General features: G+C 43.4%; 1 protein-coding gene across 1 annotated transcript in view; it reads left to right on the forward strand.

Moving 5' to 3' along the window:
* Nucleotides 1–10,541, forward strand: part of Ercc6 (ERCC excision repair 6, chromatin remodeling factor) — a 75,892-nt gene extending 65,351 nt beyond the window's left edge. The window contains exons 17-21 of the mRNA XM_036199750.1: nt 1,269–1,414; nt 1,494–2,183; nt 8,231–8,435; nt 8,985–9,057; nt 10,019–10,541. Coding sequence (XP_036055643.1) covers nt 1,269–1,414; nt 1,494–2,183; nt 8,231–8,435; nt 8,985–9,057; nt 10,019–10,435 — 1,531 coding nt within the window. The 3' untranslated portion in view covers nt 10,436–10,541. The remainder of the gene's footprint in view (nt 1–1,268; nt 1,415–1,493; nt 2,184–8,230; nt 8,436–8,984; nt 9,058–10,018) is intronic.
* Nucleotides 10,542–13,982: the final 3,441 nt, after the last annotated feature.

A 13,982-nucleotide genomic window follows, 5' to 3' on the forward strand; every position in this document is an offset into this window, starting at 1 on the left:
TTGGCTGGCCTGCAACTCACTCTGTAGACCAGGCTGGCCTCAACTCAGAGATCAGCCTGTTAAATACGTGGCCACCACAGCCAGCCAACCTTACTGTTTTTTAAAGTATCTGAACCTGGGAATTATTGAGTCGTAATCTAAATCAGGGACTCTTTACAGGTAAATTTGATGCTGTTTTCTGGGGGGGAACATCCCAGCTTACTATAGTGTGCTGCTTGCTTTTAGAAAAACTGAGAAGTGGCAGAGGTGAAGCCGGGACATTCAGGTGACCTTGGAGAGGGGGCAGCATGTGTTTCTTTGTCTGCCTTTTTCTTGTAACTAGACAGCTTGAGGCTATGGTAACTACAGGGAGAGTTCAGACATTGACAGCTTCTCCTGTGCCCCTCAGACTTCATTCTTGTCCCATCTCCAATACACCAACACTGGGCTGTTCCAGAAACATTTTGTGTTCTTAGGGGCTTCTTGTCCGGCCAGGAGATGATGTGAGTCTTGTGAAAAGAAAGCTTTAGGCTGAAACACAAGTGGATAGGAGGGGATGGCATTCCTTTTGGTAATGCTGTGTGGAAAGGACAACAGTGTATGACCTTAAGCACAGAGTGTGGACCAGCAGGTGGGGGGCTGGGGAGCAGGGAGGTGAGGGCTATGCAAAGCCCGGAACCCATCACAAGAGGGAACCAAGTAGGGCAAGGCGGGCCTTGAGCCATGATCAGGGAGACTGCTTCTTACAGCTTGTAGAGAGAGGTTGGGGCACCTAAATGTGAAAAGTGGGTTTGAAATGTCATAGGTCTTAGAGGTTAAAAAACAAACAACTCATTGGGCATGAATAATAAGGTATCATTTAAAATTTATAAAACTTGTAGACCACCTGATGTTATATATGTCAAGTTGTAATTTTCCATGGCTGAAAGTTTGGGGGAGTGCTTTTTAATCATTCATAGATCTGCTGTTAGCATCTCTCTCACATTTAAAACAAAAATTAACCTTTATCTTTATGTATAGGTGTCCTGCATGCATGTATGTCTATGTACGATGTTCATGGAATGCCTACAGAGGCCAAAAGAGAGGGCATTGCATTCCCTGGAACTGGAGTTATAGGAGGTTGTGAGCTGCCCTGTGGGTGCTGGGAATTGAACCCAGGTCCTCTGGAAAAGTAGCCAGTGCTCTTAACTGCTGAGCAATTTCTCCAGCCCCGTCTCTCATGTTTTATAAGTGGAATTTTAAATTACATCTAAACATTGTTTCATACCAGTGTGATTTTATCTTTTTAGACAAATCTTCAAGCAGTTTTTGACAAACAGAGTGCTAAAAGACCCCAAACAGAGACGCTTCTTCAAATCCAATGACCTTTACGAGCTGTTTACTCTGAGTAGTCCTGACTCATCCCAGAGCACTGAAACAAGTGCTATTTTTGCAGGTATTACATTAAGTCACTTAATTAACCAATTGCATAAGAATTCTGCAGTGTAACGTTAGCCGTGTTTTCCCTGTTTTAGGAACAGGCTCCGATGTTCAGACTCCCAAACGCCATTTGAAAAAAAAGACTCCACCAGCCCCAGGAACAAATTCCAAAGGCAGGAAGTTCCCCGTTTCTGACACATCTGCAAATGGCGCCATCCTGACTGAAGAAGAGTCTGAGGCAATGGGAGCTGCAGGAAGTGCACCTTCTACAGAAAGTGGCCCTGTGCAGGGCGACTGTCACCATAGTGGGAGCGGAACTAGCGGCGTTGCCTTTGGAGAAGGGACAGGTGCAGGGTCCCACCTGGAGCAGCTCTCAGAGAGGAGTGGAGATGGGAAGCGTTCAGATTGTCCAATAGTGGACCAGACATCCAGGCCGTCTGGTGAGCCGAGCACCAGTGAGAAGCAGGGTCCTTCTTCCAAAGGGGAATGCTGCCAGGTTCAGACGGGACCTGCTCTCATGAGTGAACAAACAGAAGGTCATTTTTGTAAGCACAAATCAAAAAGGAAACATGACGCAGCAAAGGAAGAGGCCCCAGAGAAATGTCTGCAGCCCAAGCAAAAGGCCAAGAACTCCAAGCATTGCAGAGATGCCAAGTTTGAGGGCACCCGAGTTCCATACCTGGTGAAGAAAAGGCGATACCGCCAGCAGAACCCTGAGCAGGAGAGCGCGGCCAAGGGACGAAGCAGTGATGACTATGTCTTGGAAAAGCTTTTCAAAAAATCAGGTAATGATGTTGACGAATCTCTCATCCGGGTGCTAGGAACGAATGTGGGAGTCATTCCTAGACTGTGGTCTTTCCTAATGGTGCTGACATTCTGAAAGTTGTATTTATCCCCCTTTCTGAAGACCTGAACGAATTTGAAACTTTAGGAAAAATAATACTTAATATATGACCACTTACAACAGATCAGAAACCACAAATAGACTTGTGCTGCCTGAATGTTAATAGGCAGTTTCCTTACACGCTTTTCCAACTACAGGAGGTTAGAGGAACAGATCATGGGAGAGAGGTGGGGCTGTGGCTAGGCACAGGCAGAAAGAGAAGCTGATGGCCAGGATTAAAGAGAAGGCATTAGAGAAATCAGCTAACAGTTGCTGAAGACTGCCCTGCTCAGCTTTGGTGTCTCCCGAGTGTCCTTGTCTTGTCCTTTGCTGCGTTATGTTCGGTGGGATGGCCATAGTTACCAAGGATGGGGGCAAGGCGCTGTGTTTGAGAAGGCAGGTTCATGTACTGCTTCAGAAAGTCCTTAAGAGAAATTACCATGAAGAGTATACGAACTCTACTGTAGCCTTTAATGCCACCATTCACATTTTCCAGCATTTGCTGTTTCATTCACATGCATATGTAAACACGCCTGCAAATATACATGCATGTTTGTGTACAAATAAATATGCATGCATTCCTTTACCTCTTTCTGTGTCTGTGGATAAGAACCATGGACTTCGATTCCACTAAGGGTGGAGTGATGTTTACCTCCCACAGTGCAACAGCTAAATTGTTGACACCATGTGTGAAGCGGTGGTCCCAAGAGGGCACCAAAGAGTGGTGATCTCTCCGAGATGGGAAACAGACTGGACTTGGGCTTGTTGCCTTGAGTGACATGAGAGGAGATGGAATCCTGGACAGACTGCCTTAAGCATCCAGGGAGACCCAGGTGCTGGAGTTTATGCAAAAGAGAGTGATAAGTAAGAGCAGTACAGAGAAAGGATTCTGCTTTCATCTACAGAGGGGCTCCTTTAGAACTCAGCTGGATGCTGATAAGTACATTCTTCAAGGAAGCTATTTGAGGCTGCAGAAAGTACCACTCAAAAGGATTAGCAGAAACATTTCTGTGCACACTCATAGCAGGGGGCGATGCCTGTGCATACCAGCTAGCCTCTTGTATTACATAAGAAAGTTTAGTATTGCCTCAGAGTTAGCACTGTTTCAGCCTCACCTGAATCCTTACAGGACTGTATAGATAAAACTTATGATGTTTTGCATCAAATACAAAAATTATTGGGCACAGCAATAAGCAGGAAAATGTGACTTACAATAAGGAAGTAAATTGGGAATTAGTACAGGCATTAAATACTTGTAACTGTTCCATATATTCAAAAAGAGGCATGAAAAATGCACACATATATTGAAAGTGAACTTAGGTGAAAATGCAGTATCTAGTGTGAAAAATGCCTGCTAGGAGATGAAGGCATATTAGATGTAGCAGAAGAAAAGATTAGTGAACTTGAATACAGAGCAGGAGAAGCTATGCAGAGAGGAACACAGTAAATTTACAGAATCCAAAAGGCCATGAGATGTCAACAGCCTGTTATAATAATAGTAATTAAGGTCCTGACCAAGAAGAGAGAGGAGATATATCAGTCTGAAGAAATACTGGTAAAGAATATTCTAAATTAGATGAAAGCTGTATATCCATACATTCAAGAAACTTAATAAAATCCAAGCCTAGATATGAAAGAAAACCATACCATAATAATAAAGTGGCCAAAGATGGCAAAGAGAAACAATGAAATGTGAAATGCTGTAAGTGGGGAAGAGTTTAGAAGAAACAATTGTGAACTTTGAAAACCGAGATGATGAGAAGTCACCTCAATAGAATAAAGGACAGAATCCACATGATCTTCTTCTCTACAGTGGGGTAGGATGTAGGAGGGCAGGGTCCCATGTGCCCATTGCTGTGAAGAGCATTTTGCAAGTCATGATATCTTTGCCTTGATGGTGTAGCTCCCTGGTGTATCCAGGTCAGAGCTTGTCATATTGTACCTTTTAAGTAGGTGTGCCTCATGGTACATCATGTACCTCAGTAAATCCCATGCAGCAAAGCAAAGGCACTGACACTGCTCTGTCTTGTTTCCATCAACATTGTCGAGTCCTTCCCATGTGTCAGACTCCCTTCTTCCAGAGCGCTAGAATTCTCGACCTTATTCTCAGCATGATAACATAGTTGTACAATCGTACCACGCACAGTATTAGAGTATACAGCCCATACCACCACCACCACAACAAAAGCATCTAACAAAAGTTAATATTTATATAGTTTTTATCTCCAATCTTAAGTTTTTAGTCAAAACACTATTCAAAAGTTTCTTGGGGTTTTTTTTCTCTCTCTTTTATAGTACAGTTAGATTCATTTATTTGTGTCTGTTTCAGTATTTCCCTCACGCTTCTTGATGTTATTGTATTTTACTTTTGGTCTATAACATACATTTACAAAAATCAAGACTTGCCAGCTACCCCCATCCCTCCCTTGATTATCCCACGAACTCATGGCATTTCCTTCCCGTGTTCCTTTTTGTTGGTGTTTTTCTTACTCAGACTCAAAAGGCTATCCACTGTGTGTCCTCCTTTTAAGAGTCTTGTCTGTCCGGTTAGTTCCTTCCTAACAGTTCATGGAGACCCTTCTCCCTTTCTGTGGCTGTTACATGGGCACACCGTAGTTTCTTCACGTTGAGCACTTAGACCACTAAGCTTTTTTCAGTCATAGGATCTTGATGAATAACCTTGTGTCCATGTGTTATTCTGCTGCTAGACACAGCTTCTTGAAAATTCCCAGAAGTAAGGTCACTACATCAGAAGATGTTTTTAGGTTTTTGAAATGATGCTCCCCCCCAAAAAAAGGAATTTATAATTAGTATTTGTCCTCAGCAGTCTCCATAGCCATGTCAGGACTGTGTGTTACATCTTCATTTTCTGCCAGTATAAATATATGAAGCCAGGAGCTGTGGCACATCCCATTAATCCCAGCACTTGAAAGGCAAAGACTAACTAACAGACTGTGAGTTCCAGGCCAGCCAGAGCTACAGAGAGGCTCCATTTCTGGTTGGTTGGTTGGTTGGTAGGTAGGTAGGTAGGTAGGTAGGTAGGTAGGTAGATAGACAGACAGACAGACAGACAGACAGACAGGAGCTGTGTGGCACATCCCACTAATCCCAGCACTTGAGAGGCAGAGTAACTAACAGACTGTGAGTTCCAGGCCAGCCAGAGCTGCAGAGAGACTCCATTTCTGGTTGGTTGGTTGGTTGGTTGGTAGGTAGATAGATAGATAGATAGACAGACAGACAGACAGACAGATAAGTTGTCCATGTCTGAAGGGCGGATAGACAAGACAGACAGGTAGAAGTCCATGTCTGATGGGCAGAGGTAGGAAATCTGGCAACCACAGCAGCCTGGGGAGTTCCCTTAATCTTTTAGGGACCTTGACACAGATTCAGCTTCATTGGTGGCTTCAATGCAAAAGAGTTTTGAGTTCTAGCCAGTATAAAGGAGAGTTGGGATTTAATAAAGCTATTTTAATCGAGGTTTATGAGAAAGGGGTTTGCTCAGAAGAAAAGGTACTGGAGAGCACAGATGCGGGCTTCGAGGGTCACAGCCTCTGTCTCATCTTAAATGATAGTGATGTGTAGGATTTCGATAGGGTTTGAATTAGTAACTTCAGAGAGTCGTTAAGAAACCCAAATGAGGGGTTGGGGATTTAGCTTAGTGAGTGCAAGGCACTGGGTTCGGTCCTCAGCTCCAAAAAAAGAAAGAAAGAAAGAAAAACCCAAATGAGACCACCAGGCGCTTCCTGGGGGCCGCTGTCAGATTGCAGTTGCTGACAAGAAGGTGAGGATGTCTTCCTGTAAACAAAGGTAACAATTTTGTTTGAGATGCTCCTGAATGTCTATTGAGAGGAATGGGCCCCCAACCAAGAGGTCTGACACATCTAGCCTCAAGCTGGGGTCTGTATTATTTGTCATAAAGTAGATTTGCACCAAAGGAACACTCATTGTGCCAGCAGCAGCCTTTAAGGCAAGAGTGGATTATCTGGGGCTCTTGCCTCTCTACAGTCAAATCTAGAGTGGGGAGGCTCCTTTCTCTTCTGTGTTCCTCTAAGTCCCCTTTCCTTCTGTCCTGACTCTTAAGTGTCATCTCATTTTATTTTACTTTGCATTTATTTTTATTATTGAAATGGAATAAAAGTAATACATTGATTCATGTCTTTTTGTTCTCATGAATTTTTTTAAGTTTTATCTTCTGCTTTCTAAGCTTTTATAAAAATTTTATTTAAAGAACAGTTTTTCATTTATTTTACATACTGACTGTTGTTCCCTATCCTCTTCTCCTCCCAGCCTCCCCCCTCCACGTGAATTATGTTCATTGTTATTGTATATGGAGTTTCCCTAACATTATGTTCTTTAACTACTTTTTAATTGGAAGGTTATAGGTTTATTTTATATCTCATTCTTTCCTGAATGGTTTTACTGTTTTGATTTATCATTGATTATCTAGAGCCCTCTAGGTTTGTATCCATTAAAAACCTCAAAAGAGAAAGGGACTGGAGTTGTGTATTGATCAATGGCAGAACACTTGAAGTGGGGTGGTGAGGGTAAGGAAGAACTAATCCCAAAAAGGAAAATAGTGTTTCTCACTTTCTATTGATTTTCTATTATTATTATTTTAGTAGCCAACAATGCTAGCAGAATGTTACATAAATGTTAGAGGTGCTAGACATGACTAGTAGAAATAACCTGTAGTGTTTACTCATTGAATAAGATTGTGGAGTTAGGGTAAGGCACATGTTTGATTAAGGAAATTCCTGATTTGGAGAATGGCTTTACAGGCCTGAGTAATGAAGTTTGTCATGGATGGCATTGAAAAGAGCACTGTGAAGCTTTTTAGATGGTGGATTTCTTAACATTAGTCAGCGTTGGATTCCCATGACTCTTACCTGAGGTTCTCTATTTCTATGGCTGTTGGTTCCTGTGTTTTCATGTTGTGCTTAGTATTTTCTCACTGATGTTCATAATAATATTGGTCTGTAGCTTTATTGTTAGTAACTTTATTTTTTCTGTATACAGTACTTGTCTGTTTTCCTGGAAAGTTACTTATTTTGTGTAGTTTTTAAATTGGCACATGGGTGTACATACTATGTCTATAATGGAGTTTTAAGATTTGCCTTTTTACAAAGATAACTTACCTCTTTCATCTTTATTCCATAAAATTTTCTTTTCTTTAAGCTTAAGTTAGTCATTTTGCTGCTTTTTTCTAGTAATCCAGGATTATTATTTATTAACAGGTAAATAGGTCCATATTCTCAACTTCATTATTTTGTTTTGTAATTTTCTTCTAGTGTTTTTATTTTAATTATATTTTGGTGAGAGGCTTTAGCATAGTTATTTTCTTGTATTTGTGTCTAGTTAGAAATTTATTTCATTTTTATCCTCACTTAATTTCAGTTTATTTGTTTGTTTGTTTTTGAGAGTATCTCTGAGTATCCCTTGCCGGCCTTGAATCTCTGGCCCTTCTGCTGGAGCCTCTGGGGCACTGGGATTGTAGGCATGCATCACCTTGCATCGCTGTTTCGTTTTCACTGATGCAAACACTCAGGATTATGAACTTCCCACTGATTATTAAGTGTATTTTGATGGTTCTGATATGTAGCGCTCTTACTGAATGTTAATTTTTGAAATTCTCTATTTCTGCTTTATGTTTTCCCTCCACTGAAGAGTTTATTAATATTTTAATTTTCTCACAGTACAGCTAGGAAGAATTAAATGTTAAAATTATGATTAAAAGCATTTTGCTTCAGGTATTTTAAAGCAAGGATAATTCATAACTGTCCCTCGTAGGGTAGTGGTAAGCGTGAACAGAAAGCATCTGTGAAGTTTTCAAGTCATAACTGCCACCCAGAAAATAGCAGCTGAGAGTGCTGTGGGTTTTTTTCTCCCGGGACACTGGAATTACAGTGTGCAAGCTAAGTTACCACTGTCTTCTTTCCTCACTCTGGTTAGTGGGTGTGCACAGCGTCGTGAAACATGATGCCATCATGGATGGGACCAACCCGGATTATGTGCTGGTGGAGGCAGAAGCCAGCCGAGTGGCTCAGGACGCCTTGAAAGCTCTCAAGTTCTCTCGCCAGCAGTGCCTGGGGGCAGCATCTGGTGTCCCCACCTGGACTGGCCACAGGGGTAGTTCTGGCGCACCAGCAGGAATGAAGTAAGAGACCAGCCCCCACATGCTCCCAGGGAGCCCCAGCAGTTGAGGCAGACAGGCTTGTCTCTGTGGGACAAGAAGTTCCCTGGGGAGGATCGTGTGGGTCAGGTTTGAGTGACTTGGGAAAGTCCTGTTGTCTTTCTTCTCTTTCATTTATTTCTGCTTTCAGGAGAAGAATCGATCAGTTTTGCTTAAGAGATGATGTTTAAAGTAGTGAGAAATATAAATAACGACTAAATGTTAGTAAGACAATTAGCTAGTTTATAGCCATCAGTAATTATTATGCTAATCATAATATTAGCATATTAGTCTGTAGTTATTACCCAGGATGCTCTCTGTCCAGTGTTGAGTGAGGATGCTGAGTAGATCTCACTCTGAGCGGAAGTGCTCACACCCCACAAGAGCAGTGTAGCAGTCAAGACTGGTAGTGCGGGAGTGCGGGGGGACCCAAAGGCAGCAGTTTTCCCAGGAGGGGTTTAGCTGTTGTTGCAAGTCCTCTGCCCTCTGCGTCACAGCACCTAACCTAGCTCCCTGCCTCTCTTCCTTACTTAGGAATAGGTTCGGTAAGAAGAGGAACTCCAGCCTCTCTGTGCAGCGTCCTTCTTCACGTACAGAAAAGTCTCAGGTAACAGCGTCGCCTGGCTGCCTCTCCTGCATCCTGGATGGCCAGGAGGATGTCATTTAGATGTAAAGAAAATGGTTCTAACTGACATAGTGACAGCTGATAATATAGACTCGGAGTTGTAGTGTACTTCATTTAAATCTAAGGCCAGCTAACTTCCTAGAGCACAAAAGCTCGCAGATTCTCTGTTTGGTGCTTAGAAAATTAATATGCACCTATCTGGAGGGGACGTGTCAGCTCTAGAGAGACCACTGTCTACACCGAATGGCCACAGAGCCTTCTTGAATGTTGGACACAGCACCCATCCTTCACCACACTGCAGCAGTGGCAGAGCTGGATGGGCGCCACTCTGCCTTTTGATGAAGGACGTGGTAATGCTCAAACTTGACAACTCCCAGGTTAACACTCTAGTTTTAGGTCCATGTGAATTCCTTTAGGAACACAGACCCTGTCCAGACTCCGTGTTCTGTGCTTTTAGCAGCAGGAGCTTGAGGCCCTTTCCAGGTGAGATCTGTGGTGTTTTAAGGAAATGTGAGATGCAGGTGGGAAAAAGGAAGGAGGGTGAAAAGTGAAGAGAGTGCCCGCGGTTGTCCCACTGTGCGGGTCAGGGTCCATGTGGGAGACAGCACAGGACAGGTCAGTGGCCATCAGAAGCTGTCCTAGGCCTCTAGAAGATCTGCTCAGGCCGGGCCTGCAAGGCGGCTCTCCTCAGCCCCTGTGCTCTCCCGCTGTGGTATCCAGGAGATGACTTCACTGCTCTTCCTTACTGCTTATGTCTTTAGGAAATGCCCTTTACAAATAGGTAGATTCATGTCCACATCCTTTACCTTGGCATTAGATGGGGTCCCGATCTTTCTCCCACATCTCACCACATGGCATTTACGTTATACTGTGGGTCCTTTGGGGAAATAGGGAGGGGAATGAGCTGGAGGTTCAGTTTGTTAATGTGTGGTCTTCTTTCCAGAACAATGTGAAAAAGGAGGGGAAGGCTCCTGCCCCTGAGCACTTCAGTGGCCAAGAAGATGGAGCGTCTTTGTCTGGAGCCCCCAGTTCCTCCTCACTCTTGGCCAGAATGCGAGCAAGAAACCATCTCATCCTGCCGGAGCGCCTGGAGAGTGACAACGGGCACCTCCCTGAGGCTGCTGCCTTGCCTCCCTCCAGCACAGAACATGACGACCTTCTGGTAGAGATGAGGAACTTCATTGCTTTCCAGGCCCAGGTGGATGGCCAGGCCAGCACTCAGGAGATCCTACAGGAGTTCGAATCCAAGTTGTCTGCGGCACAGTCCTGTGTCTTCCGAGAACTGCTGAGAAATCTGTGCAGTTTTCATAGGACTCCTGGTGGTGAAGGGATTTGGAAACTGAAGCCAGAATACTGCTGAACAGCAGTGCCCCTAGACCTTTTCAAATGGGAACCTCGGCTCACCAATCCTGGATGAGTGATCGTGTGTGTGTGTGTGTGTGTGTGTGTGTGTGTGTGTGTGTGTGTGTGTGTGTGTGTGTGTGTCTGTGTGTCTGTCTGTCTGTCTGTCTGTCTGTGTGTGTGTGTCTCTGTGTGTCTATGTCTCTGTGTGTCTGTGTGTAAGGGCATGGCTGCAGTCAGTGTTCACTGTATCATCTACCTCAAAACTAAAACTTGAAGAAGAAAATACTTGGAGAATTTTTTGTTTTGTTTTTTATTCTGGTGACATTATGAATTATGTCATAAAACCAGGGACCTAAGAGTTACTAATTGGAGCAAATATATTTCTTAATCCAAAAGATGCTGTCAGAGAGCATACTACTTAAGAATAGAGTCCTTCCTTGGTTCTTACTGGTGCTGGGAACATGTCTTCTGTTTATCCCACCTTAGCCCATAAGTCACTTCATCAGTATCTGGTCACCTCGGTACCTTGATATAGAACTGTAAATGTTTCTGTCCCACTGGCCACATACAGAAAGAGGTTGGTTATCTATCAGATCATTAACTACCTATAAATAATTCTTTACAGCACTGTTAAACTAGGGGATTTGGTTTTTGTTGTTTGTTTGTTTTCAATGGTTCTGGAGACAGACTGGTGCCTTGTGCGTGCTAAGCCTGTGCTTTTCCACCAAGTTCCACCCCAGTTCCATATTCATATACATATACATACATACATACATACATACATACACACATACACACACATATTTATGTATCTCAAAGAAGAGTCTGTTTTCTGTTCTTTGTCATCATTATCTAAAGATCGTAGAAGAGGTGGTTTAACTCGGTCATAAGTTCTAAACATTTGTACCTGGCTCAGAAGGAAGTCCCAATGCCTGTTTGTTTCTGGGGGCTCTTTGTTTATTTTTTCTTCTAGTGATTAGCCTACAATGAATTGATGATGTCCTTGTACTTGGGCTGAAGTACTGACCTAACTCATTAGTGTGAAGCATTAGTACATTATGCCTGGAATGTCTGAGATCTAAGTTATATCGAGCTAGAGAAGGCATAGATATCCCTTTAATTAAAAATAGCTGTTGAAAGCTTCTTATTGTGCAGTAAGGCAAGGAATCCATGTTTCAGCTCTGCCACTGCCCTGCCCATCCTGGGTGGGTTGAGTCTCTCTCAGGGTAGTGCTCTGTAAACATGGTCATCCAGCCAACCCGGGAGAACTTAGAGACCAGCTCTGAGTTAGAATAGTTTTTAATAACATACAGCACCTTTATACATTGTGCTGTAACCTGGATTTTTGAACATTAAATATTTTGTGCAGTGTAAATAGATTAAATTATTGAACATGTTATATAATTACAAATAAAGGGTTTTCAAAGATACCAGCTTTTTACTGTATTGTCACTGTTAAAAGCCTCCAAGCAGGCCCCACCTTCCCACCCAACTCCGGTCTTGCTGCTGTTCCAGAGCCCTGTGCAGCTGCCCGGGCATTTCCACAGCTGGCGCGGGCAGCTCCTTCCAGTGTCATCTCTGACTTTTACCTGGACATGTGACTGCTCAGCTAATAATTGCTTCTCAGACTCCCTGGCAGGTAACTGTGACCACATGACAGTTGTAGGTAGTGAGGTGGAAAGCTTCCAGCTTGAAGTCTACATAGAGGGTCACGGTGTGCACTCCCTGAAAGGCCCCTGTTCTGCTTGAGAGCCTCGGGGGCTCCTGGAGTTTGAGGAGAGGGTGTGTGTTGAGGTTTGAGTAGTTTGCCTTCCAGTCAAGAATGTCTGTCTTTGGTCTGTTAACCTAAGAGTGAAATAAATGAATACTTTTTAACACTGTTTTAGAGATGGTTTTAGTACCTAATTTATTTAATGTATGTCACATACTTTCACATTATATAGGCCTTTTCACTCTTGAGATACAACTCTACTTTCAACTCTAAACCCATTACAGGCTCACTTTCCCCATACTTGCCCACAACAGCTAGTTTCCATCTTGGTAGACTATTTTAAAGTCCATCTTGTGATTTAAAATGACCTTATTTTAACCTGAATTTCCCCAACTTCTTGAACACCACACATTCCCATGTTTGTTGGTTATGTGCAGATTTTTATTGTATCTTGCTTATTCATACCATATTCACTTAGTTTTCTAAACAGAAATGAAGGGCAGTTATGACATAGGCAAACAAGAAAAGTCATTATGGAATAGTCCATCCCCCACCCACTGGAAACACCAACTTTTGATTCATCACTCTGCACTGTATTGTGATATATTGTGTACCATAATAAATTTGCCTGAAGATCAGAGAACAGAACAAGCCACTAGATTAAACATAGAGGCCAGGCAGTGGTGGCACACACCTTTAATCCTAGCACTCTGGGAGGCAGAGATCTGTCTAGATCTCCGTGAGTTCAAAGCCACTCTGGACTCTATTAGAATGATTCAGACTAGGAGAGAAACAGCCAGGCAGTGGTGGCACACACCTTTAATCCCAGTACTGGGAAGCACACCTTTAATCCCAGGAAGTGATGGCTAGGTGGAGAAAGATGTAAGGCATGAGGAGACAGGAACTAAAGGCTTTTCAGCAGAAGCATCCCTTTCAGCTAGAGGCTTTTTTGGCTGGAGCCTTTTGAGTGAGATATCAGAGGATTTCAGTCAGAGGATTTGTGGAATTGGTGAGGCAAGACGTGGCAGTGGCTTATTCCTTTGTCTCTCTGATCTTTCAATATCAGGCTCCCAGGTTTTTTTATTAGAAGACCATTTAGAATTCATGTTACATTGCACAGCTGATGGTCACACTGCACTGCATAGCTGATAACCACCCTGCACTGCACAGCTGATGATCACACTGGGCTGCATAACTGATGGTCACACTGCACTGCATAGCTGATAACCACACTGCACTGCACAGCTGATGGTCACACTGGGCTGCACAGCTGATGATCACACTGGACTGCACAGGTGATGGTCACACTGGGCTGCACAGCTGATGATCACACTGGGCTGCACAGCTGATGGTCACACTGCACTGCATAGCTGATAACCACCCTGCACTGCACAGCTGATGATCACATTGCGCTGCACAGCTGATGGTCACACTGCACTGCACAGCTGATGATCACACTGGGCTGCACAGATGATGGTCACACTGCACTGCACAGCTGATAACCACACTGCACTGCACAGCTGATGGTCACACTGGGCTGCACAACTGGTGATCACACTGGGCTGCTCAGCTGATGGTCACACTGGGCTGCACAGCTGACGTAGAACCCCATGTCTGTTTTTTTTCTTCACACTCCACATGCTACCGTTTGGTTTTTACCATTTTGCCGACTGGGAATGTCTTCCTTTTTCTCTCGTCTTCTGGGTCTTATTTTTGTGCATTTTCTGTTCCAAGCAAATGATAGAATTAGCTTATTAAGTTCCACTAAAGTCGTGTTGCTCTTTTGGCCAAGATTGCATTACTTTACCCATTAATTGGAGGATAATAGACTTCTTCATAACTAATATAATTT

Source organism: Onychomys torridus, chromosome 9, assembly GCF_903995425.1.
Source record: "Onychomys torridus chromosome 9, mOncTor1.1, whole genome shotgun sequence".
NCBI classification, from domain to species: Eukaryota; Metazoa; Chordata; class Mammalia; order Rodentia; family Cricetidae; genus Onychomys; species Onychomys torridus.